This window comes from Pimephales promelas, chromosome 3, assembly GCF_988280905.1.
Source record: "Pimephales promelas chromosome 3, fPimPro1.hap1.1, whole genome shotgun sequence".
Classification (NCBI taxonomy): domain Eukaryota; kingdom Metazoa; phylum Chordata; class Actinopteri; order Cypriniformes; family Leuciscidae; genus Pimephales; species Pimephales promelas.
Window position 1 is genome coordinate 31,660,794 of NC_142771.1, and position 26,440 is coordinate 31,687,233.

The 26,440-nt window shown below is 38.5% G+C and overlaps 1 protein-coding gene across 6 annotated transcripts in view; it reads right to left on the bottom strand.

Annotated features, from left to right (window-relative positions):
- Positions 1-6,861: 6,861 nt before the first annotated feature.
- The window catches only part of axin1 (axin 1), a 48,051-nt gene continuing 28,472 nt past the window's right edge, over positions 6,862-26,440 (bottom strand). For 3 of the 6 annotated variants that reach the window (XM_039686155.2, XM_039686152.2, XM_039686153.2), the window contains exons 4-11: positions 21,861-21,957; positions 18,399-18,536; positions 15,530-16,077; positions 14,536-14,706; positions 14,172-14,420; positions 13,362-13,469; positions 12,659-12,808; positions 6,862-9,010 (exon numbers count right to left, since the gene is read on the bottom strand). In XM_039686155.2, coding sequence (XP_039542089.2) covers positions 8,884-9,010; positions 12,659-12,808; positions 13,362-13,469; positions 14,172-14,420; positions 14,536-14,706; positions 15,530-16,077; positions 18,399-18,536; positions 21,861-21,957 — 1,588 coding nt within the window. In that variant the 3' untranslated portion in view covers positions 6,862-8,883. The remainder of the gene's footprint in view (positions 9,011-12,658; positions 12,809-13,361; positions 13,470-14,171; positions 14,421-14,535; positions 14,707-15,529; positions 16,078-18,398; positions 18,537-21,860; positions 21,958-26,440) is intronic. The other 3 variants (XM_039686157.2, XM_039686158.2, XM_039686159.2) reach the window with 3 other exon arrangements.

Here is a 26,440-nt window from a genome sequence, read left to right on the forward strand (position 1 = left end):
AGTAGAATGATGAGTACCATCCCATGAACACCATCCCTACTGTGAAGCATGGGGGTGGTAGCATCATGCTTTGGGGGTGTTTTTCTGCACATGGGACAGGGTGACTGCACTGTATTAAAGAGAGGATTACCGGGGCCATGTATTGCAAGATTTTGGGGAACAACCTCCTTCCCTCAGTTAGATGCATTGAAGATGGGTCGAGGCTGGGTCTTCAACATGACAATGATCTGAAGCACACAGCCAGGATAACCAATGAGTGGCTCTGTAAGAAGCATATCAAGGTTCTGTCTCCAGACCTAAACCCAATAGAGAATCTTTAGAGGGAGCTCAAACCTTGTGTTTCTCAGCGACAGCCCAGAAACCTGACCGATCTAGAGAAAACCTGTGTGGACGAGTGGGCCAGATCCCTCCTACAGTGTGTGCAAACCTGGTGAAAAACTACAGGAAACGTTTGACCTCTGTAATTGCAAACAAAGGCTACTGTACCAAATATTAACATTGATTTTCTCAGGTGTTCAAATACTTATTTGCAGCTGTATCATACAAATAAATAGTTAAAAAATCTTACAGTGGACATGCACATACGATGACAATTTCAGATATCGACATCTCAATTACAATGACGACATCTCAGATCATCTAGTCTCATAATACCTAGAATATCAAAATTAACTGCAGGCGGGAGATCCCTTTCCTATAAAATTCTGGAACAATCTTTCTAACATTCTGACCAAACTGACACACTCTGTCAGTTCAAATCTAGACTACAAACACATTTCTTTGGCCTAGGATATTCATAACACACTATAGACACCCTTAATTCAAAATTAAGCTACATAGTTTAGATCAGGCGGAACCAGGAACACGTCCCGTAAATCCTGATGTACTTGGTACATCATAAGAAGGATGGCGTCTACGCTAATATTAGTCTCTCTGTTTATCCCGAGGGACCCTCTATGGTGGACCTGCGCCTGGACCCATCCCAACTCATGCTTAAGTGTCGGCCTCATCGACACGACAGCCATCGGTACTCATCCTCAACAACTCATCTCCATACCGGCGTGATTACTTGGTCTTCCAAACAGATAGAAATGGACAAATACTTTTAATGTTCCAATCTAATTTGACTTGTAATGCTGCCCGAATCACACACTGTTCCTTCCTTGGCCAGAGGAGAACTGGCCCCCGACTGAGCCTGGTTTCTCCCAAGGATTTTTCTCCATTCAGTCACCTGATGGAGTTTTGGTTCCTTGCCACTGTTGCCTTGCTTTTGGCTTGCGTAGTTGGGGACATTTAATATTCAACAATATTATTGATCTGCCTAGCTTAAGGTGGACGTTGACGCAATTATCTTCTAGAAACGATTATCTTCTCTGTTGTATTATTTTTCTGTTTTCAGTCACTGATTTCTTTTCCTCAAGATGAGTTTTATTTTTTCCTTTCCAATCCGTTGTGAAAGTATGAAAAAGGAAAACATATATGGCACATTTGTGGTCTGTTCTCCCGAATTTAATATTCCATTAAGAATTCACTTGAATCTCTCGTTATTCTCCTCAAATCCTCACGTCTCTTTCCAGGTTTGTTTTCATGGGTAAATGCAATTTATAATCTGTCAAAATGACGGAAACCACTTTAATATAGTGTCACGTAATACTGAAGTCAATGAACATTTTTGATTAAGGCTTGTTATGCAATACAGATTACAGACTAATCTACAAGACTACAAAGGCTTGTGCGCTTTGGGGTTATTTTTGGTCTTTTGAAAGTACCTTGATTCTTTTAAACTTTTAAATTTTATTTTAATGTTCGATGGTTGAAGGGTGAGTCGATTAATGCCATCTAATTGTGATACTTTTTTAATGTATTGAGTTCATAGAGCAAGCTTTTCACTGATTGTTTACAGCCAATGAAATGTAGTTTATCTATATTATTTCTAGCTAAAAATACTGAAGAAACACTATGTTTAAACGTTTAAAGGGATAGTTCACTTTGAAATTAATTTTTGATATGTTTTAGCTTACCTCAAGGGCATCCAAGATGTAGGTGTCTTTGTTTCCACAGCATTTTCAATTTTGACATTTTTCAGTCAAACCGTTGTTGTCTATCAGTCATACACTGGAGGCTAAGGGGGTCCACCACAAAGAGCATGCACAGAGAAGTCAAAATTAAACATGATTTAATGACTCGTAAATGTAAGTACACATTAATGGCCTAAGACATGAAACGAGCGGTTTTTGAGAGAAAACGAACAGTATTTATATCGTTTTTACCTCGTGTAATCACAGTGACGTCCAAGTGATCTGAATCAGTTGTGCAATGTCCAACTGAACCGAACTGAATCAGTTCAATGTTACGCCGGAAGTGATCGCTTGCGTGTGACGTCACTCAATATTTACACGGAGATTTCTGAAGTTTTACCTTTTACTAAACATATTTAGATATACCGAAATCGTCTTCCATTGCGGTTCCCCGTATATCTAAATATGTTTAGTGAAAGGTAAAACTTCCGAAATCTCTGTATAAACAAAGAGTGACGTAGGAACGCAAGCGACACTTCCGACGCATGCGGAGACCGAAGCGCCCGTGCCGTCAGATCATTTTGTCATGGCTATGATTAGAAGAGGAAAAACGATATAAATACTGTTTGTTTTCTCACACAAACCGCTCGTTTCGTGTCTTAGGCCATCAATGTGTACTTACATTTACGAGTCATTAAATCATGTTTAATTTTGACTTCTCTGTGCTTTTTGGTGGACCCCCTTAGCCTCCAGTGTATGACTGACAGACAACAACGGTTTGACTGAAAAATGTCAAAATTGAAAATACTGTGGAAACAAAGACACCTACATCTTGGATGCCCTTGAGGTAAGCTAAAACATATCAAACATTAATTTCAAAGTGAACTATCCCTTTAAGGTGAGTAAGATAAAAAAAAAATACACTATTTATAATAAATTAATACATCAATCCAGCAAACATTAATCTGAGCAAAAACTGTCAAAAGAACTTCATCAAGACACACTTTGCTTTGTTTGCTCAAGTGTGAAAACTGTTTTTTGGTGGTTGAGGTTATCACAAAATGGGCACACTGAGCACAACTCATAAATCACGACAAAATCAGTTTCTCACACACAACCACAGGGAGACAGAGAGCTCAAAATCACATTAAACCTGCCACAGCGGGCAGGAGTCATCATTACTGAAGCCGAGACAGGTCCGGTGAGAGTGACAGAGGTACAGGTGGCCTGATCTGATCCAGCTTCAATCAGAAGTGTGAACTACAGCATCGGATCAGTATTTGATGAGTGAGAGCCTTAAATCAAACATTTGCCTAGCAGCTTTGATCACAGAGGGCACAGGGGCCAGTTGAGAAAAAACACTGCATATGTATATCCTGGAGATGTACCATCTGCTAATTAAAAAGCCTTTTAGTTTTTATTTGGTCGTTCTAGGCTTGGGTAGATACTGCGGCAGGACACCCTAATGATCTTTCCTTTTCAATTAAGCATCTCAGTTATCGTAACCTGAGCTCTGCACGCTGTTCCAGAGTTAATTGGAAGTCCAATACGGGAGAGTGACCCAAATCAACAAACCTCGCGGTACTGAAGAAAACATGAAACGGAACAGCACCCACAGCCTCTCGTGGAAGCAAAGACCTGAGCAAATAGGGAACAGGCTTGATCATTAAAAAAAACCCTTTGTGTTCCTCTTAGATGGAAGCAGCCACCGATTAAATCATTTTTTGTTTTTCATGCTATATCTACAATGTTCTCAAGCTAAAAAGAGTCCAAGCTATGCAGTTTTGTGGTTATTTTCTCCAAGGACCTCTTTAAAAACCCATTAGGTCTCAGAAGTGCCGTCTACAAAAGAAAGCCTCCTACCAAAGCACTCAGAGTTCCCACAGCTCCTGGATGCCTCCTGTCGCATTACAAAGACAACAAGTTTTGTTTAAAGTCACCATGAAATCAAAATGGACAAATCTGTTGCTGTTGTTTTATATTGCAGTTGGCCTATTTATAATAAATGATTTATCCATGTGCATAACTTTTTTTTAAATTCACGTGCCCTCGTAATCTTTAATCAAAACGTCCCCCTCCCTCTTGCAGTGACATCTCTTCTCTTCTCTGATGACGTGTTTACTGGAGCGAGGGCGGGGCAACCTGTCACTCACATGAGATCGACCAATAGCAAACCACAACCATCCAAATCCAATCAATTCCCCAAAGACAAAATCAAGCCTCACCCTACATATTTTCTTGTTCGAGAAGCCGTTACACTCTTGTCTTCTGTCTCACATAGGGTGACCACCTGCTAATAAGCCCAAGGGGGGACAAGGGGTATGTTTCTGAGGGACAATGTGGGACACTGCTTGGCGCGGCGGTGCCCCCATCCCACGGGCAGACTCTGATAGTGGTTTACCCCTATCTAGAATTGTTACTATTGCCTTACTGTTTGTACATGAATAATTGTTAAAAAAAAAAGCACATACCTTAGCACATACATTAATAATGCCCTATTCCCTAAACATGTGTAATTGCTGATATGCTCATGAATAGGCCAACCAATGTGTATTTTTTTTCTAAATAAAATTAATATTTTGAACATTCAATGAATTGACAGATGCACTTCCACTTACGATTTACTTTAGCTATTTAATTTTATTTATTTTTCATTACAATTAATTCACTTTAAATTAATAAAAATATAAAATTATAGGATTAAAAGGAATTATAGTTCCTCAACACCACAGGAACAGTTTTTAAAAAAGTCGAAAAAAAGTCTAAACTCACAACTCCAGAGGTTCACGGAACGACAAGGTGTGCTGTCATGACAACAATGAAAAAGTTGACATCAACCTAGTCAGCAGGTCACGTGGGAGTGGCAACCAGTCTTGGGGTAGTTCAAAGTTCAGTTCACACATTTTAAAATGAACTAGTTCAGTTCAAAATTTGCACAGAAATGTAAGATTTTTCCCATCTTCACCGACCTCGTTATAAAATCCGTTTAAATTATCATATGACGCCTTTTTTGTCGACGGCGGCCGCGGTGCGACACTGGTGGCTTGTGTTGCCAGATTGGGTGTTTTTTTCGCTACATATTAAGCCCTGTTTACGTTGAGTTTTAGCCGGGCTTTTGCCTGGAAGGCTCTATAGAAATCTGGCACCCCATTGAACGAAGTTAAACTGAGAGAGCGTGCGTTCACAGACACCAGAATGAACGAGTTCACACGTTAATCAGGACAGGCAGTAAAAGAAACAATACGTTCAGTTCACCCACAATATGAACGAGTTCAGGCACAACATTTGGCTGCCTGGGTCTCGAGGATATAGACTGACCGACTTTTTTGTTTGTTTGTTTTTTGAGCAAGCATTATGCGTGACACAGTCTCAATTTGCGGGACGCATGAATTGGGCTTCAAACGCTGTGCGCGCACGCGCTACGCGGGACGGGTGGTCACCCTAGTCTCACAACGGAGTCTGATACGGAAGAGAAGAAATTGTTAAATAAAGTGGTTATTTTGTTATTTTGGCACACAAAAAGTATTCTCGTTGCTTCATAAAATTAAAGTTGAACCACTGTGGTCACATGGATTATTTTAAAGATGTCTTTCCTACCTGTCTGGGCCTTCAAAATTTTTCTTATAGATATGTCAATGGAGCCTGGATGATGCGACGACAGCCATGCCAGAACCAGTCAAAATGCTGCTTGAACTCAACCAATCAGCATGCTCAGTGTCCAAAAACTACTACCTTAGGAGCAGGGACTTGGGCCCTGTCCCAAATAGCACACTTCATGTACTTTGATATTTCTTTCCAAGCATATTCAGAGGTTTTAACTTCCACTGAAACTTGATATTTAGATATCATCCAAGTAGCCATTATATTAATAAAACAAGGCTACATGTCTTCCTAGTAATAATATGCATACTCTTAAGCTCAAAGGCAAATTTGTTGATGTGATTAACAAGTTTTTTATATTGAAGTTTAGTTATTTTAATTATTTTTAAACAGATGATTACTATTTAGGCCAATGCAACTGTTTTAGATACATTAACAATAAAGTTCATGAAGTCACGCTTACGCATGGATGCTTGCTTTGGTGTTGCCTTGCCACATAGTCCTCCACCCTGTAAATAACTTTCGAGGAGTAAAACTGCAAGTCACTCGTGGAGGAAGATTGTTATGGTAATTAGCCTATACGTCAGGTTTCGGCTCCGCTCTTTATTTTATCTGAGGGAATAACGCCATCTCTGGGTTGGCAAAATGAATCCTTTCATATCTCGTGAGTTGTCATCATCCCTGAAAATCTTGATATGAGTTGTAGCTATTATGGCTATCAATTTGTTATTTAGCAATAAGCTATTCGAACGGGGTTTCTTTGTTTTACTAACAGACGATTCCTCAGATAATTGCCTTTTGGATCGATTAATAGTGTCAATAACGTTCCTCATTAGCCGTCAGAACTGACACCCAATACATGACTTTTTTTCTTTACTGAAAATCTGACATTTCCCGCGAAATCAGTCCCGACTGCTCAAATTATAAATCATTAAACGTACCAGTATGGATCGGTTTTAATTGACTACAATAATTGATGTTAATTTTTATCAAAATTTATTATGTTTTTAATAGCTTATTTTATATAATCTGTCATAATTCATCATGCAGCATGAGATCTTTGCAAAGCTCATGAAACTGTTGCTAGGAAACAAGAGCGCCATCGTCTGTTTAGTTAAGACTTAATAAACTTCAAATTATTGGAGAAAGTCAAAATAAGCATTGAGAAAACAACCAAAATAACTACAAAAACAAATATATAATTTCTATATAAATTCATACAAAAAAGTAAGAGAACTACACATTTCGTTTATTACATATCTTTATTGTCCAAAGTACCATAAAATGATAACTGTACAACTCGGCACACTTAAGCAGAACCAGGGCACTAAATATCCAAATCGGGTTGCTGGTTGTAGTTGAAGACGCATTAAAAAAAAAAAAAATGTACATATTTACATCGAAAGACTTTAAGTGTGTTGATGCTCTTCGCATAGGAATCTAACAAAAACAAAAACTCTTAAGAAACTTAAAAACAATGCAAGTCCCTGGTACTGGACACATGGAGTGAGGAGAACAAACAGTGGATCAGAGATGAGAATGGTGAGAAAGGCACTCTGTGACGTCTATGTACAGGTCATCCATCATGAGAAGAGCTCACATCCAAGCTATTCACAGTAGTTAACTCTTTACATCCAAGTTGATAATTACACCGTAATTAAAATGAGTCAAAACAAACATGAGAAATGTTCCATATTTTGCATCAAGTACCCATATTGTTCAAGTTGATGGAGAACCAAAATAATTCCAATTGAATGAAGGTAAAAAAAAAAACAACAACTAAAAAACACATCACTGAAAAAAAAAAAACATCGACGATAACGGCAACTTAAAAATCAAACTACACCGGGAATTTAAAATTTAAAAACTAGCATTAAGATGGGATGCCAGAACAACAAATCAAACATTCTAACGTTACAGCACCACTTCCCTAGCGGTTACTACACGTTTCGTTACGACACGCAGCCTGAAAACTCTATGGAGGAGCTTCATTTTCGTCGCCGAAACAACGCAAACGGATTTCAACCGGCTCCTGTGATAGATTGTTCTCTTTGGTGTTTCATGATCTCAAGGCAGACCACGTTAGGCTAAAACTACATTTTTTAAAAACCATTCTCGCCAGGCACCGCATTTAGCCGAGTTGAACTGAAAAGGCTACAATTCTTTATTCGTTTCTTGTTCTGTAATACATTAAGGTAAGTGTAAACATGATCATTACATTGTCCAATGGCACTCGGTAGACGATGGACCCCAGGACGACCAGAACTTCGTGTCCTCTTCTTCCTCAAGTCTCACATTCTCCTGCTCATAAACAGGCGTCAATGGGTCTTACACGCTCGAGCGAGCACCTGGAAAGCAACCTTACAGATTTTGGATATAAACTACAGGCCTACAGTTGTTCCACTCAAAAACATGGTGTGCGTGAAGAGAAGAGGGATTACGCATTATGCATGTCATGACATCGTGTGAAGGCATAGTCGTATTGGACTTTCGCTTGAAGCGATTCTCCCTTGACATCAATGCATAATGCCGTGAAAAGTGACTCCTCCCTCTCTGATGTGGACTGATTACAAACCGGTTTTAGGAGTTAAAAGCACTTGGGAAAGCGTGGGTTATGATTTCCTCTCCTCGAACAGCCTCTGTGACCGCAGCTTCGTGAAATCTACCACCGTTTCGGGGGTCAGGTTGATATGGGTTGAACCGATTTCTCTTTTTTGTTCTTCCTTTTTTTAAATATTTAAATAGATATAAAACTTTCTCTTTTTCCTTTTTAAACAGACAGTCTGTACATTATCTGGTACCAGTACATATAAAATTACAAGAGTTGTTAAATTAGAAAGGATATGTTCCTTCTGATACGTCATATCAAAAATATGCAGCTTTAGTAAACATATTCTCATAGTACTTTTTCTCTAGGCTAACTTTACATTGCTACATTACATTTTTCAGAGTTAGAAATATAGCAAAAAGTGAGAGAACGCTGCCTCGCGCTTTCGTCTCTGTGAGTCCAAGGGCTCTCTGTGCACAACGCAGTGATCTTGAGCACTGAGCAGCTGTTTGACTTGACTTTGAAAGCCGTTTGTGCAGAGGTAGAAGCCTCGGAGTGAATAGTGTACTTTCCACAGCAACCTTCCCCGTTTCTGCACCTCTCGCTCGCCCGCACGTCCACGTTCGCTGTACCAATCTCAGCACCTGCTCGCAGCTCCCTCTCGTTCTCCACATGCTGCTGCTGCTCCTCTGCAGACCCATTCCCTCTCTTCCCGTCTCAGTCGATCTTCTCGACTTTCCCGATGATCTTCTCCTCGAAGATGGGCAGGATGGCGTCGTCTTCCCGCACCTCCTCGAACACCACTCCGCAGTCGAACTCGTCGCTCACTTTCTTGAAATAATACCTGAGGTGGGGTGAGGGAGAGGGATCGTGATGGTTTAATTACATCTACTTCAGTCAAATAATTCAACATAATTAAATACAATTAAAAAGTATTTGTTTATTACCCTACGAGTCCGATTGAAACATTAAAATTAGGAAAATTTTCATGTTCTTAAAATATAAGGAGAACAACAAAACACTAAATTTGGTTAAGGTATTTATCTGACAAAATTATTTAGCAAAAAGGTAAACTACTCTTATAGGTTTTATTTACACTACACAAAAAAAAAACATGGTAAAACAAAAATCTCACAGGAAAAGCATACTCTTGACTGCAACATAATCGGTTATTCATTGGTTCTTGTTTTTGCATGTGTTCATAATTTCTTTGTATGACAGCCTGTCCAAAAATAATATCCGCACAATTTATCACAAATTAAACAATTAGCGGATTACGAGTTTTTCCTGTTAGAACGGTGTTGTGTGAGCCAGTGGAGACCCCCTTTTTCCCAAGAAAATGTTTTAGGGCACCCCTTCACATTTAATGATATTATCACTCTTGTAAGCTTGCAGCAAGAATGACAAAATATGTTGTTTTCAAACAAACTGTTGAAAACTATGTTTACTATACAGGGTTCTTGCACACTTTTTAAAGTAAAATTTAAGGCTTTTTAAGACCTTTTTAAGACCTGAAGAAATCAAAATTAATACCATACATTAGGGGTGTGCGATATTGACAAAAATATATCTCGATATTTTCACATTTTGTCGATAAACACAAAACAAAAACAAAATCAGTAAAATATCAACTAATTATTATCAACAATAATTAGTTGATATTTTACTGATTGTGTTTTTGTGCTGGTGCCATGGCTGGTTTAGGCCTGTTGTTGACAGCAGACTCGCGGAGATATTTATATTTTTCATATTCTATGCAGTGGTCAGTTCACAGCAGTGACAGAAATTATTAATTAATGTGCAATATTTGCCACCTTAAATTGATTTCCAGGGCATTTTCACCTATTTATGGAGATTTTTTTTTTCTAAACTGATTTAGAGTTATGCATCACGTGCATCACATATATACAGTAATTATACTTATTTATACAATAATATTTCATTACACAATAATTATACAGCACCACTGTTAGCAGTCAAATTAAATCATTCAATCAAAAATCCATCTTTGCAGTGCAGAGTAGACGCAGAAGCAGCCTTAGAAGTGGCATTAATATATAGACTCCATTTACAATTGCATAAATCAAGCTATAAGGTTTTTTTTAAAAAAAAAAAAAATCAATATTCAATATTTAAATGTGAAATGATTTCTTATTTTTTACTTTTAATATGAAACTAAAACCGCCAGTAGGCGGCGGCAAATCGCTGTCTTAATAAGCGAGTTGAGGGAGTCATTCATTCAACCGATTTGTTCAAACGGGAAAGAAGCAAGTGATTGAATCGTTAAAATGACTCGTTCAAGACGCGGATTTCCTTCAAGAAATCATCGCTGTCTGTTGCATTGAGACTCTGCTATGGTTTCATTTTGAAATTCTAGTCGGCGAAATAAAGGGAAAACAAACAATATCGATTATGTTATGGCTAAAAACTAACTCAAAATGTCACTTTATTTTTAATTTAACTATTGTATAACATAGAGAACACTTGTGCACGGGAAAACGGCACTCTTACTGATGTGATATTCTAATATAACAACATGATATAAATATAAGGCAAAAATTTGGGGACATACCTATAACCATAATAAATACATGTCTATGCCTATAACTGCACACATCACGCCGTGAAAACACGAGAGACAAATGCGATGTCAGCTCACACTCACAGTGCCTCGTCCATCGTTAAAACAATAGAGTATCATAATAGACAATACACATCGCACACCTCTACGCACATAAAGAATGAACTTACGACTGAACTGACATTTGCCAACTTTCTTCTCTCCTCCTCTCCTGTCTCGCGTGCAGGAGACGGACGTTATTCTGCCGCGAATGTGACGCGAATTGTCACGTGAACAAGCAAATCCACAAAGATAAAAATTAATACGTACGCAAATTAGATGGTTTTAATTTGGAAAACATTAAGATATGACTGAGTCGAAGTGTCATCTAAAATTTAAGACCTTTCATACCTAAAAATAAGACTTTATAAGACTTTTAATGGCCTTAAATTTTAAATATCTAATTTAAGACATTTTAAGACTTTTTAAGGACCCGCGGGAACCCTGCTATAACCAGACATGTTTATGCACAAATAATAGCCTATAATATTGAAAATTCAATGACAAAAACAGTAGTAGGCCCTTTGTAATTTAAAAATGTAAGCCTAGGAGAAGCCTATATATTGGCCCTATTTGAAATCCAAAAACAAATATTCACAGTAGTGTGTAGGTAAAAAAAAAAAAGAAAGAATATAGGTTATTACTAAATGACTGCTGTCTGGGGCCTCAATACTTGCATGTTATTTGTGAGGCTTTATTTTTACGCTATAGCGAGCAATAATAAACTTGCATTTATTAACAGAATAATGCGTCTTTCGGAAGAACATAGCTGGAACTACTTCTCTCTGTGTAGTCTATGACTAGTCACGCAGGTACTGGGCTACTGTGGCGGTGATCAGAACAAGTGTAGAATAGTTCCAATGTATAGGTGTTTACACGGATTGAAAAATGAATTCCTGATGAACTCTCATTATTTACATTTTGAACAGAAAAATGTAAGGATTTTTATTTAATGCTCACTGCTCAAAATATGTCAAAATAAGGCGCGACCCCCCACAGAGCTCACTGAGGCCCCCTTGTGGGAACCGATCCCTCAACCGCCCTGTTGGGAACCGATGGTGTAAGTGGCCTATACGTTGATAACTAGTGATCTTCGCAACGGAAGAGAATCAATCATAACTTTAGCTGGACAATAACTTTATCCTGGTGCTGTTGTAAAGCCTAAACAATCTGCTACGGTATTTTCTATTATAACTGTAAAGCTGCTTTAAAACAATCCGTACTGTTAAAAGCGCATCCTCATAATCGTTTTTAATTTGAATATATTCTAAAATTCAAATCTGAATTTTCAGCATCATTACGCCAGTCTTCAGTTTCACATGATCCTTCAGAAATCATTATGATATGACGTTTTGATGCCCAGGAAACATTTCCTCTTTTATTATTATTATTATCATCATCATCATCATCATCATCGATGTTAAAACAGTTGTGCTGGTTGTTGTTTTTTCAGGATTTGATGAATAGAAAGTTCAAAAGAACAACATTTATTTGAAAGAAATCTTTTGTAATATTAAAAACGTCTTTAATGTCACTTTTGGTGCATCCTTGCTGAATAAACGTGTTCATTTCTTTCTTTCTTTAAGTACACTAATGTGAAAGTGGTATGAAACCATTCTTTGATACTTTTATACTGATACTGCATCCTTTTTGAAAGCTTGAAAGCTTCAGTCCAGGAGCGACCAGCACAGTGTTAAGAATTTCTCTTTTTGTATTTCACAGAAGAAATTTAAGTTTGGAACGACATGAGACTTGTAAATGACAGAATCTTCATTTTTGAGTGAACCACCCCTTGATCATCTGAACTAAAAACACCACAGACGATCCTTAAAAACCAACTGACGCCAAGAACAAGAGGTGTAGGTGGTTTACCTGTAGCTCCCTTTCTTGGTAAGCAGTTCCTTGAACTGTCCCAGAGTGACGATCCTCCCTTTGACGGACGTCCTGTACGGGATGGGCTCTCCGCAGAAGTAATAGGCCACGGTGATGTTCTCACATGGCTGCTTCTTCGTATTCTTATGCCTGCAAATGAACCGAAAGGCACTTGAAAAACAACCCAAAGCATTTAGTCCATAATAAGGTGGGATAAAATGGTGCGTTTTGCTTTTCTAGCAACAAAAAATGAGAATGTCCTGTAAGGCGTATCTGAAAGCCCTCGTACGTGCTCTACTGGGTTTGAAGTGGACAGCAGAGACTCGGGTTACTATTGCCAAGTAAAATGAATTCCAGATGTCTGAGACATGTTCCTCAGAAAAGAAAAAAAACAAAACAAAACATGTGCACTGTTGTGGCGCTTTCATCTCATCCACACCAACATTGATGTCACTAAACTGCATATGTGCATGAGTTCCCCTCCAGCCGATCAGTGGTTAATACACTGGAACCAACCAACTCTGTGAGGAACTACGCGCTAAGACGGGTCAGTCTATATTATACTCTTAAAAGCGCTACACACAGAAGCGTTAGTGAACTACATGAAGGCACAGCCCTGACAAACACATGCAAGAGCATGTATCAGTGGCATGGGATGGTGAAAGGAAGGGCTACGCTCTATGAAGAAGTATTGGGAACATACTCTGACTCGGAGAGCTCCGTGTCGGAGACGGCGGGCACCACACTGAGCGTGGGAAACAGAGCGGGCCTGACAGCGGTGCGACCCCTCTGGATCACCTCCATCACATACCTGAGGAACAACCCCGAGTTAGACACACCGGCTGCGTTTGCAGGCTCACACCGCCTCATTACACGCATGCACCTCAGCCAGCCTCAGTGTGTGCCGCAACAGGGCGGGGAAGAGGAGGCAGCCTTGCATTGTGCATTATGGGTAATAGATGAGTCACTGACAAACGTCCAATATAAAGAACAACTTTACGTTTAAAATGTGGATTTTAGAAACTTTAATACCATTTTCAACAAATGAGTCATGAGGGACTACAGGGGTCCTTTCTTTGACATCATTTCCTGTATTGTTTTTCCCTGCTTGTTACAGAACATTGGTCTTCCTAGTTTGATTTGGCAGTGTTTAAAAAAAAAAAAGATTTAAAAAGATTTTAAATAAAGATTTATTTCAGAAACTGAATAAATTCTAAATATTATTATTATTATCAGTATTATTAATGATGATACAACCATCATTTCTACTAATAACAGTAACAAAGATTACTTTCTTTAAAATATATATATTTTAAGATGTTTTTTCCCTACATTATGATATTAGGAAAGTTTCAACCTGAAAACTCCAAATTTTAATGAGTGCTGCTTTTGATTTTGAACGAATGATCCAGGTCAAAAAAAAAAAAAATGAGCGTCACAAGCAATAACAAATCAGGCCACGGAGTTTCTTATATGAACAATGACATTGTGTGGACGCGTCCTGTCCTCTCACCTCTGCTTGGCCTGCAGCGTTCCAGACTTCCTCCTCTCTTCCTCAAGCCGCCTGCGGGCCTCTTCCAACTGTGTGAGGGGGTTGGGGGCTGGGTTGGGGGGCATGGTTGGGTCCTGGATGAAGGGATGGGAGGGCTGCACGCTGTTGCGGAGCTGAGCGGTCACCCAAGGGTGCACAGCCCCCGGCCGCTCCACCGAACTGGGCCTCGACACCTCGTGACTCGGAGCTTTCTTGGAGCCGGAGATGCTGCTAAGGAATATGCAAGACCAAAAGAGCTTTTACATGACTCATTTTGAATTTTGCATAATTTCTAACAACTAATTGAATAATATCTTTAGATTCTACACTAAGAAAGGCCTCTCACCCGTAAGGGCTCCTCTTATAGCGTCCAGCCTCCTTCTCACCCTCCATCATCCACTGCAGTATCTTCTGGTTCCTCTCCATTTCATCCAGGGGCAAGGGCTCTCGCATCTCATAGTTACGGCCATCTTCCCCTTTTCGGACCGGCCGCTTTGACAGAGTGCTGCCTTTACTGCTACAGTGAGACACAAGAACATCAAAATCACTGAAGATAAACGGCCTCACGTAAATTTCACAATGTACACCGTAGGTCAAAAGTTATTGTTCATCAATTATATGCTGCTCATCAAAGACTGAAAAAAGTATCATGATTTTCAAATAAGTTGCCTCGCAATTTGACTGTTTTGGGGTGTGTTTATTATCAAGTAAATGCAGCCTTGATTAGCAGAAGTGAGTGTAGAAACATTAAAAAAGTCTTAACATCAAACTTGGTAGTTTGATGTTAATGGTAGTGTACAGTGTTGTAGTCGAGACCACCTCACTCGAGTCCGAGTCGACACCGAGACCAGAGAGAGTCCGAGTCGAGTCCGAGACCAGAGACGGTTGATTACCTAATTTACTTTTATTTACTTAGAGAAATCCTTTTTTTTTTTAAACTGAATTTACTTAGAGTTTAAAAAATATGATCAGTTTAGGGTAAAAAGGCCACATAGTAGGTGGTGTTAAAAGCAATTTTATTACAATTTGTCATGCGCAGTTGCGCACTAGAAAATCACCAATCACTGGGCGTGTCAATCAATTTAAAGAAATATTTTATTCACATACAATAATAATCATGAAAAATATTTTGAATTGAACTCGAGTGGACTCGGGAATAATTCCGAGTCCTAAAAAAAAATGTTCGAGTACGAGTCAATTCCGAGTCCAAATGCACACGAGTCCATGACAAGACCAAGACCATTAAAATATGGTCTCGAGACCGAGACGAGTCCGAGTCTTGAGTACTACAACACTGGTAGTGTATATACATCTCTAACAAAAGCCACTGAGACACATACCCGTAACCCATGGGGTCCATGCCGTTGGGACCGACGCTCATGCCATCTGCATAGTTGCGTGACTTGGGTCCATAGTGGTGTTGCTCCATGTTCCAGGGTAAGCTCCCGTGTATCTTCGTGGCTTCCGCCTCCACCTGTTCTTTGGGCTTTCCCCCCGCGGCATAGTGTGTGTGGTAAACGTGTTTGTGATGGTGCAGGTGCGCCGCCTCACCCTTCGGGCCTAGCCGAGCCTGGTGCTTGCCTTGGCCACCAGACAGTGGCATTAAAAGCCCGGGAATCTTGCCCGCCGGCAGCCCATCTGGGGAGCGGGACTTTGGAGAGTGGCGGCCCGTGCCTGGAGATTGACAGCCGGGGGTTTTCATGACACGCTGCACATGTTCATCCAGGATGCTCTCTGGGTTTTCCTCGTGAGCATCGCGTAGCTGCAGCCCGTTGTAGCTCGTTTCAGAGTAGCGACCGCCATAATGTTGCATGTGGACCGCAGGAGGAACCCTGTGATTGGCCAGGGAGGGAGCGGTGGAGACGTCTGCATCGTCGCCTTCTTCCTCCTACAGGACACAGAGATTATTCAATGATGACAAGATACTTAAACAAGGAATCAGGTCAGGTGAGCAAGTCGATTGCAGAAAAAAATAGACTGTAGAATCACTGTGCAGTAACTTGTTTGAACCAGCAGATGTCGCTCTTTCAAGCTTATATTAATTGGCATGTCATGGTCACATTCAAAAACACACAATGACGTGAAACGGAGACATGAGAGAAATATCTTATTGCTCAAAACATGACTTTAATGTTCATTTTAATCATGATAATATTTCTCGACAAGCACAGACCTCTCTTCATCAAATTATCGGACATGTCAGCTTTCTTAATATAATAACAGTTAATATTTTACCTGCTTATTTGTTCTATCATTTTCTCTGATTTTGATTTTACTGGCAACAACAATGGGGTTCAACACTGAATTTAGTTTCAATCACAGTCTGGTGACGAAATTACATTTTAGTCACATTCTGTTTTGTTACTTTTAGACAATGAAAATGTAGTTTTGTCTTATGAAAACAGTCCTAAATCTAATTTAACCAATCGTGTTTCCACCATACAAACTCTGCAGTGTTGCGGCCTAATTACTGAATATAATATCTTTAATCTGCGTAGAATCCAACATTTTGAAGCTTAAGGTTGTTTCTGACTGTTTTTCCCCATAAAATGAATCATTTTATGAGTAACAGTTTTAAACAATACTAATTTAATAATAATTTAAAGTTACCACATTTTGTAAGTTGTATGGCAGTGTTACCATCATTGCACTTTGTTAATGTGGGTTAAACTATGCATAGTTATCTTCACAAAATATCTTTTCTGCTAGTTCCTAATTAAAACTGATAAATTATAATCTATTCATATAAAATTAGTCGACATTACAAAATTTCACGAATTGACTAGTCATACACACTTCACTTGACTGTCGAATTTGTCAGGTCACTATATACAAGTTTAATATATATATATATATTAAAATTAATTATTTTAATATATATATATTAAATTAAAAATAATTATATATATATATATATATATATATATATAAAGAATTTATATATTTTATTCTATTTATAAACGATGCATTAAATTGAACAACATTGACAGTAAAGACATTTATAATTGTTACAAAAGATTAATTTTTCATATAAATGCTGTTCCTTCGACATGTCTATTCATCCTGAAAAAATATAATTGGAATACCTTTCCACAAAAAAACATTAAGCTGCATAAATGATTTCAACATTTATGTTGATACGAAATATTTCTAAATAGACCAGAATTAGTTTTTACTGTATTCTTGTTTAAATAAATGCAGCCAAAAATGGTGAGTTTTGAATGGCAGCATGTGTATTTTAAACTGTTAATGTGCATTTTATTTCCAACAAATTTCCTTCTCCTTCAAAAGTGCCTTTTGATTTGGTTGTCTTCTCATTTTCATAATGGAGAAAGTCAATAAAACCAAGGCCTCGGCAATGCTTTGATTCTCTCTCCAGGTAGCGAAGTCCAAGGAGAAAAGGAATTCTGGGGATTTGGCCTGAGCATCATTTTATTTTTACAGAACAGCTGTACAGGTCAGAGATCTGGATGATCTTTGACAGATCAAGCCAAAAAAAAAAAAAGATGATGTGGGAAACGGCACAAATCCAACAGCAACGTGCAAACCATCCAATTTCCATTGCGCCGATTCAACCTCTAAAAACTGAACCATCTGAAAATGACTTGAAACCCTAAAAATCCTCATTCTGGGGTGCAATGCAGACTTGTCAAGGCTCAGTAGCTGGCAAAAACATGTTTAACTGTCACAGTCCTTCCTGCTCAGTGGACCAAAGAGCACAAGCGCTGTATAGAAGACAGTCGTTCAGCTGATAGGAAACAACTTTGCTGAAACCTGAGGCTCCAGTGAGAATATCAATTAAGAGACAAATGACATTCCTCCTTCGGCTCTTAACTCAAAGTCACTGTTCTGTGACGGAAGTTCCAAACTACATAAATAATCTGCCTTGAGACGTAACACCTGGCTTTGAGTCGGGAAAAAGATTCCCATTTGCGGTGCGCGCAAGCATTTCTTCACGCCCCGACTGACTTCAAACAAAGTCATTACACTGAGGCAGACTAGCAAGTAGCTCGATCTCGGCAGGTGAATCACCTGACACTGGGACAAAAAGACGAAAGAGATGAGCAGAGTCCCCTTGATAAGACGGGAAGTCTTTAGAACACATCCGACTGGTTCACTCGTGATGAGAGGAGGCACAGGCCTCAGTGTTTGATCTGAAACGCAGTAGAGACGGGACGATTCCCTGGCATGTTTGGGTGCTCTACTCACCAGTCGAACCCTCTTGAGCCGCTCCTCCAGTTTTTCTTGTGCCTCGCGTTCCCTCAGCACCCCCTCCAGCCTGCTGATCAGCTCCGCCGCAAACTTCTCCGGCTCAACGTGAATATCCTTTGGTATCCGGTTAGTGCGCTGATGGGAAGACAATGCGAGTCAGTACACATTCACATTTAATGCAATGCTCTTAAAAACGAACTACAGCTGCTGATTAAACAATAACACAACAGTGTAAAATACAATATTCAAAGCAGGAGAACATTAATTCAGGCTAGACACACAAACTAAACACACTGTGCTATTGAGAAATAATGCACTGATTCGGTCTACAGTTTCAACGTAAACCCTCATTCCCTAAGTTAGTCCACTAATACGGTCCACTTGAAGGAGTGAATGAAAACGAGTGAGCGAATTCGGACAGCCATTGAGCGTAAGCTGTAGGCTACACGTTAATGCAGGGCAAAGTGTAGAAGATAATGTTTACATAATTAAATGTGACATTTAATTAAAGTGAGTTGAGGAGTCTTATTTCCTCATTTTTTTGTAATGTCTTTGAATAATATGGGGAACATGAATCGCAATACTTGCTTGTATCGCAATATATTGAGAATCGTAGCCCAAATATCACAATTTTGCCAATTCCCACCCCACAAATCAATCCACTTTCACATCTAGCGCTTGCAACATGAACCCAAAACTTATAACAAAGAAGAGCTGCCTATCAGATAATCACTCGTCATCTGAGCATCTGCACAGGGGAAAGCTGCATATAGATCTTTATTGTAACCTTTTCTCTTCTAAAACCAATGAAACTCCAAAACAACAGACATCCAGGAAATGTATTATTCCAGAAGTCTGGAAGGAGAAAAAGAGAGACAGGGGAGGAGGACAGACACATGAAGAAATATAGTTGCAGGCAGTGCCTGGACAAGGTCCAATAAAACCCATACAGGAGCCGTTAAAATTTTGATTACAGGGCCAAATCTGATCTAAAGTCTGTTCCAGCTTTCTTTGTTCTGGCCTTCTGTTTGCTTAAGATTCATCAGTCTCCTCCGCAGCCCACACGGTTACATGCCCAGTGCAACTGCAGAATCTGTCAAGTCTTGACAAGGCGTTTTGGTTACCAACACTGCCTCCCTGCCGCAGACCACGCTTACAGAATATAAGAGAGCCTTTTAAACTTAACAGAGACAGAACGGGAGAACACAACCAAAGGGGACAAAAGAAATCTTAAGTGAGATAGTGTGAACTTGATAGTGAAAACTTGAAATAAAGGTCAACAGTTCAGCTAAAAAATTAAATTATATCATTTACTCACACATAATGTTGTTCAAAATCCATATAAATGTAATTTATTCAAAAAAAAGCAGATGTTAGGCATCGCGTTCGCTCGCTCTTTTCCATACAATGAATCTTAATTGAGGAACAGGCTAAAATTTGTCATTACTCAACTGTTCAACCTCATTTGTGTGATTTGAATAAACACTACTATTGCCATACCATCATTGCATATATATATATATATATATATATAAGAGATGTCCCCGAAGCCTAAATCTGAATTTGAAAAGGCACGGAAAATGAGTAGTGCATACTACGGAGCCCCTAAAGGGACATTGCTAGAGTTGCAGTGGTCGGGTACAGAACATAAGATCTCACTTATAATGTGAAAAACAATAAGGACAGATGACTGACAGGACAAAGGTGGAGGACTTGGGTGTGCAACTTAGTAAGCGCCAATGACTAATATCGGTAACACTTTACAATAAGGTTCACTTATTAAATATTAGTCAATCCATTAACCAGCCCGTTCTCATCCCAAGGCGTCATATTGACGCTTTTGACATTTCGTCTACATCCAACGCACATGGCATCAATATGAGACGCAGATACATATGGGACAAAAGGCGCCTCCTAGTGGTCTAACCCTAACCCAGACCTAAACCTACCCATAACCGAACAAAGCTCGTGTGCGTGTTATATTGACACTAAATGGTGCCATGTCAAAAGCGTCACTATATGACACCCTAGGATGAGAATGCATTATATTAACTAACATGAGCAATACATTTGTTACTGTTTATGTTAATCTTTGTTAACATTAGTTAATACAAACGCAGCTGTTCATTGTTTGTTCATGTTAGTTCACAGTGCTTTAGCTAATGTTAACAAGATTTTAATAAAGTATTAGTAAATGTTGAAATTAACATTAACAAATATTAACAAACGCTGAAGTATTGTTCATTTTTAGTTAATGTTAACTAATGAACCTTATTGTAAAGTGTTACCCAAATATCAGTACCGCCAATCTCTATACACACACAAGCAAAATTGAAAGTAAAAAGCATCCGTTCAAAATCAATTCAAATACCCTGCATATTAACGCTCACCGATGCCCGTAAGTTATATACAATGAAATTACCCAACTATGTAATTGGGAGAGAAAGCAAAAGCATTGAAATATTATATCACCATGTCCCTTTAAGGGCTCTGTACAATGCCAATTCCTTTCTAAACATAGTATATTCGCTTCGGGCACATCTTTAAAATATACTGTTAGTTCCAGCTCTCGAATCTGATTGGCTGAGAGCCTTTTCCAGCCATGCCATATTCTACTAATATCACACGGAAATGTTTCACAATTTGTTATCAGGAGCAAAACCACTGTAATTTTACAAATACTACTGAATATCCTGTTAAACTTGAACATTTTGTTCAATTAAATAAAGCAAGTCAGTCATACAGGTTTGGGACTACACAAGGGCGAATAAACAGTGACAGAACTGTCATTTTCAGATGAACTATCTCTTTAAGAATGTTCTACACCTGCAAATTGTAGTTTTGATAGATATTGGTGCGCATGGCACATGCAGAAAAATTAGTCGAGAGCTTCCAGTACGTCACGCACGTACGAGCTGAAGTGTCTTCGCTGCCTCCACAACTTTCAGTCTCTATAGGATGAGTGAAAGGCCCCAGTGAGGGGAAGTGTATGTTTGCTCTGTTAAATTGGGCTCTATCTCAGAGGCTCCAATTATGCTGGAGCCGGTACAGTGGGAAAGCCGAGCCATCAGAGGATGAGGCTTCACATCTGCTGGGGCAGAGCAGGCAGAGCTGACGAGAGCATCAGGAACGCTTTAGACAGCACACTCGCGCTCTCTCACTCTCCATCAGCTATTCACCGGCACATGATCAAAGCTCCCCAGCCACCGCTGTGCATCTTAAGAATGCACATTCATTTTAGGGGCGATGGGAGAGACAAGGCAGGGGGAAGAAAACAGAGAGTAAGAATGACAGGGAAAGACCAGAAGATGATGGACGGAGACAAGGCACAGAGAACAAAATAAAAAGGAGTGGGGGTGAAAGAGAAAGAGAGAGAGATGGAATAAAAAGGTAGAGAGCGCACACACCAAAAGTGCCGTGAAGTCAACAAGGTGTTCTGGAAATCCAAGGCATACTTACAGGAATATGAGGTAGTGGCACTCGCCCATTAACTTTGGCACTTTCGTGTATCTCACGTCGATGCGGTTTACGATACCTATAAGGTGGGACCCCATCTCTGTAGGGAAAAACATATAGAGAATATGTCAATAAACAAAAAAAAAATATTTATGAAATCATTGTTACATAAAACACCTCATTGGTCCAATGGTGGAGTACAGAAATAATCTAAAAAAAAAAAAGTCAATTTACTCACCTGTATGACTATCTTACCTCCGTGGAAATCAAAAGGACCCATTTAGCATAACGCCTAAGCCAGTGCTGTTATAGTTAAGCCTAAAACTATTACAAATCATTTTCGGTAATTGAAATAAAGCTATAACAACAAATATTAGAAAAATTAACTTGTTTCAGTTAGCAGCCAAGCGACATTTTCCAAACAAAAACAAATAAAAAACCTAAAATAACTAAAAAGAACTAACAATAAGCTACATATACACACACATACACATACATATATATATATACATATATATATATATATACACGTATATATATATACATACACACACATAAATACATAAATACATACATACATATATATATATATATATATATATATACACACACACACACACGTGTCAGTATTTAGGCTAATTATAGGCTAATTTGTTAATAATAGTTAAAAATAACTCTTCACTATAACTTTAAATAGGCCCATTAAATAATATTAATAGATGAAGAGTTCAGATGCAAAAGCCTCTAAATGCCATTTGAAATTTTCTTCTTTAATGACGATTTTTATCAAACTTGTATATTTAAGTTCAGTGATTTCACTTAAATGGCAATGATAATTACCTATTAATTGTTATTTAAGTGAAATTACTGAACTTAAATATACAAGTTTGATAAAAATCATCATTAAAGAAGAAAATTTCAAATGGCATTTAGAGGCTTTTGCATCTGAACTCTTCAGATATAACTTTTAATCTTAACAATCTATTAGTAAATGCTGAAAATAACAGTGACTGATAATAAATGCTTAGTTTAGAAGCATTTGTACATTTGTAAATAATGTAAACAACTGGAATCTTATTGTAAAGTGCTCACGCAAAAACTAATAAAAATGACAAATGAAAATATAAAATGTATATTAATACTAAAATAATAGTAGTCTAAGCTGCTCTTTTTTCCATACAGTGAAAGTAAATGGGGACCATGGCTGTTACAAATCTAAATTTCAGTGAATATTTCAGTCTGTTTAAGAAAATATGATTTCAGAAGCCTTAGGAACTTTTTTTAGAGGTGTGACAGTCCCTGGTCCCCAATCACTTTCATTATACAAAAGACATTTGGCAAAAAAAAAAAGTCTCAGTTCCAAATAACACAGAAAGTCATACAGGTGTGGAATCACATGAGATGGGTAAGCATATCTCCATAATATGTCACTTTGCGAAGCTGGCCATTTTGTGATAGTAAAATGTGTGCAGCACATCAACTGTGCTTGCTAAATACAAAATGTTACCTCACTAGCATGTGTGACTTATAAAGAAATGTCACTTCTACAGGGAACAAAATTATGCTGTTGATTCGCAACAAATATGTGCATACAAGACAGTCCTTGTGTGAGAACAGACCTCAGACTGCAAAGCTAAAGTGATTGCAGGTGTTTACGTTTCTGTTGTGGGACTGAAAATGCGAAAGCGTCCTCCTCCTCCCATCTAAACTGAATCCCTGTGGCAGCAACCGCTTCAGAGCAGAGCATGTTTGGGGTCCTTCGTTGACACATGCACAGGGAGTCTTTAATCCCCCCGGGTCCTGCTGCGGACCCCCCTGCATCTCTGCCTGGCAAACAGCTGATAATGGCCTCTAATCTAGCCCACTTCAGACACATGTTTTTACCCTGATGTGCCTTTAATGTTTTTTTTTTTTTGTATAACAACCATCTCTGAACTCGGCGCACTCCCCGTTGCTGCCTCTCCAGTCGAAACCCTCCCGAAACGAACATCCAGAACGGAAAAGTGTGATTCCGCTAAACGACAGACTGAAGGTATGGTCACATTAACCATTGTACGGCTTATTTTTTCGAGGGCAAAATCTAGTAATTTCCACATGAATGGGAATTACAGGTGAAAGGTTTTCCCATGGGTTCAAGTAGTTTTGACCTGGGGTGCGTTTCCCAAACAACGATGTAACTCTCTTCTTAACTACCAAAGTACGATGCATTATTGGAGAAACTAATTAGCCAGTCAAAACTGTTTCCCAAAACCATAGTAACTTTGCTGCATATCCTCGCTGAAACCACGTTGGTTAGAACTGTTATTGATGAGGTCGAGCATTTCACAACACTTAAATTTGACTTCTTATTTTGTCAAAATAATTTAATTTGTATATACACTCCAGGTCAAAACCAATGGACCAAGCCCCAAAATGGCTGAACACTAAGCTTTTAAGTCTTAACCACAGATTATTATCAGGAAATTGGTAATATGCACTATTTTAATGGGCGTTGGCATCTCAGAAAACATTAAAAGTCAGAATTAAGTTCTGGCAGAAAATGTGAAGTTGATGGAGTGAGGAATCCCAATGAAGCACATGTTGCATTGTGATGCTACAGAGAGTTGTCTTTGAAAATCTGGAGAGAAATTCAATAATAAATGAATCTCTAGAACAGTGAAGCATGGAGGAAGAGTGCATTTGTGTGGGGAGCCTTTTTAGCTGCAGGTATTGGTGAGATACTTCACTGTCAAAAGTCATTTAATGCTGTGGAGTACAGAAGAACACTGCAGAATGGCTTGTTCACACAAATCAAAAGAGGAAAGATTTTGATTTTGAAGAAAATGCTCCAACCTAAATGGCAAAGACAACCAAGAAGTGGCTTGAAAACAAGTCCATCTGGCTCATGTTTGACCTGGTTAGAGTCCTGATTTGAACCCTGTACTGGATTTTTGGCCTCAAGATACTTTATCTACAGTATTTGTGTAACTTGTGCTAATGAATTGTGATTCAAATCATTCAAGACCATTATAAGACCACTAAATATTTTTCAATTTTTGGCATGGCCCATATTTTTTTTTTGGCCAGGAGTGTATAATTAAGTTTACGTCATACTAACCAGAAACGGGTGAGAGCTGTAGTTCCAACCAAAAAATATCCCAATCATTCTTGTATCTGACTCAGAGTAGGCTATTCAATTTATCACGTCTGTTGTGATGTTAAATAAAGCATTAAAAACTGAAGAGAATTTCAACATGTCAGCGGGAAATTTACAATTTATTACATAACAATTTATAACATATTATCCTCTAATGTCGTTACAGATGCAGCATTTCGACAGTACTTCTGCACGAGATGAGAACAATTTCTTGGGTCAAGAAAGAGTCGGAATTTGCGATATAGGCTAGGTCCTCCAATCAGTGCTCTCCGTCTGGATGCACGTAAATTCACAGTAAGGACGTTTTCCTGTCAAATAGCCTATCACATAAGTGAATTTCAAATGAGCCCAAAAAATGCTGGTTAATGTGTTTTACATGCTGGGAGAAACCAGGGTAAGGGGCAATAATCTAGCAGAGTCGATCGGTTTATACTTCACCAGATTAACCTGTTTTCCTTTATCTGAGTCAAGTTAACTTTAAGACGGTATAGCAACTTTCTTAATTTACAACTGACTCAATATTTCTCTTGTAGAACTATACTAATGATAGTGAAATACAAATGAATATTTCTTGTTAAACAAGTCGTTTTAAGTGTTTGAAGCTTCTTTCGTTTTTCACAGACGGCAGATTTGTGATGCGTTCGTGAACTAAAGACTGTTAGATCTATATAATTTTTGTGATATTAATAATAATATTTTGTAATCATTTTGTTTTCTAGTGTTATTAAATGTTTTGTTAATGTGCTATGGATACAAAATGCTGACGAACAATGTCATTTTCATCTTGGCTCAAACAACTGTAGCCTTTAAGAATAATGCGTCGGTTATATCAAGCAAATCAATTTTGATGTAGGCTAGTTTTGTAGTTCGTTTTGAAAACATTTTCTGAGTCCTCATACACGCGTGTCGGTGATTTCGATATGAATTTAGGCAAGGCAAATTAATTGAAGGGTCCAATACTAGCCATATAATAATAATTTAATGGGAAAACAAGCCAATTATCGTATTGATATCGTCAAAGCCATCAGCGATATCTCTGAATATCGTCGATACACGATACTATCGACAACCCAACTTTTCACCCACTAAATTTAGCTAAAATTGTGACTACAGCTCGACAGGGAATGAGAATCGGTTGCATTAGAGTTCAAAAGTAAAAATTTTTAAAAGCTTTACATTGGCTTCCATGTAAATGGAGGGAAAATCATTTCATATCGCAATATCTTCTCCAGCAGACCTCGTCCTCGTGTCGTTAATTGCATGAAGCCAAAAATATTTTGGTAGCCATTAAATGAGACAAATGTGATTACACCTAAGGCCAAAGCACTGGTTATTACTTTATGAGCTCTTATTTTCAGGCCTTGTTTGTTTTCAATATTTCATTTCCTGTTCCCTTCTGTAACCTGCTTGTGTAGGGTACAGCGTGAAGGCCATTTCCTTTGTTTTC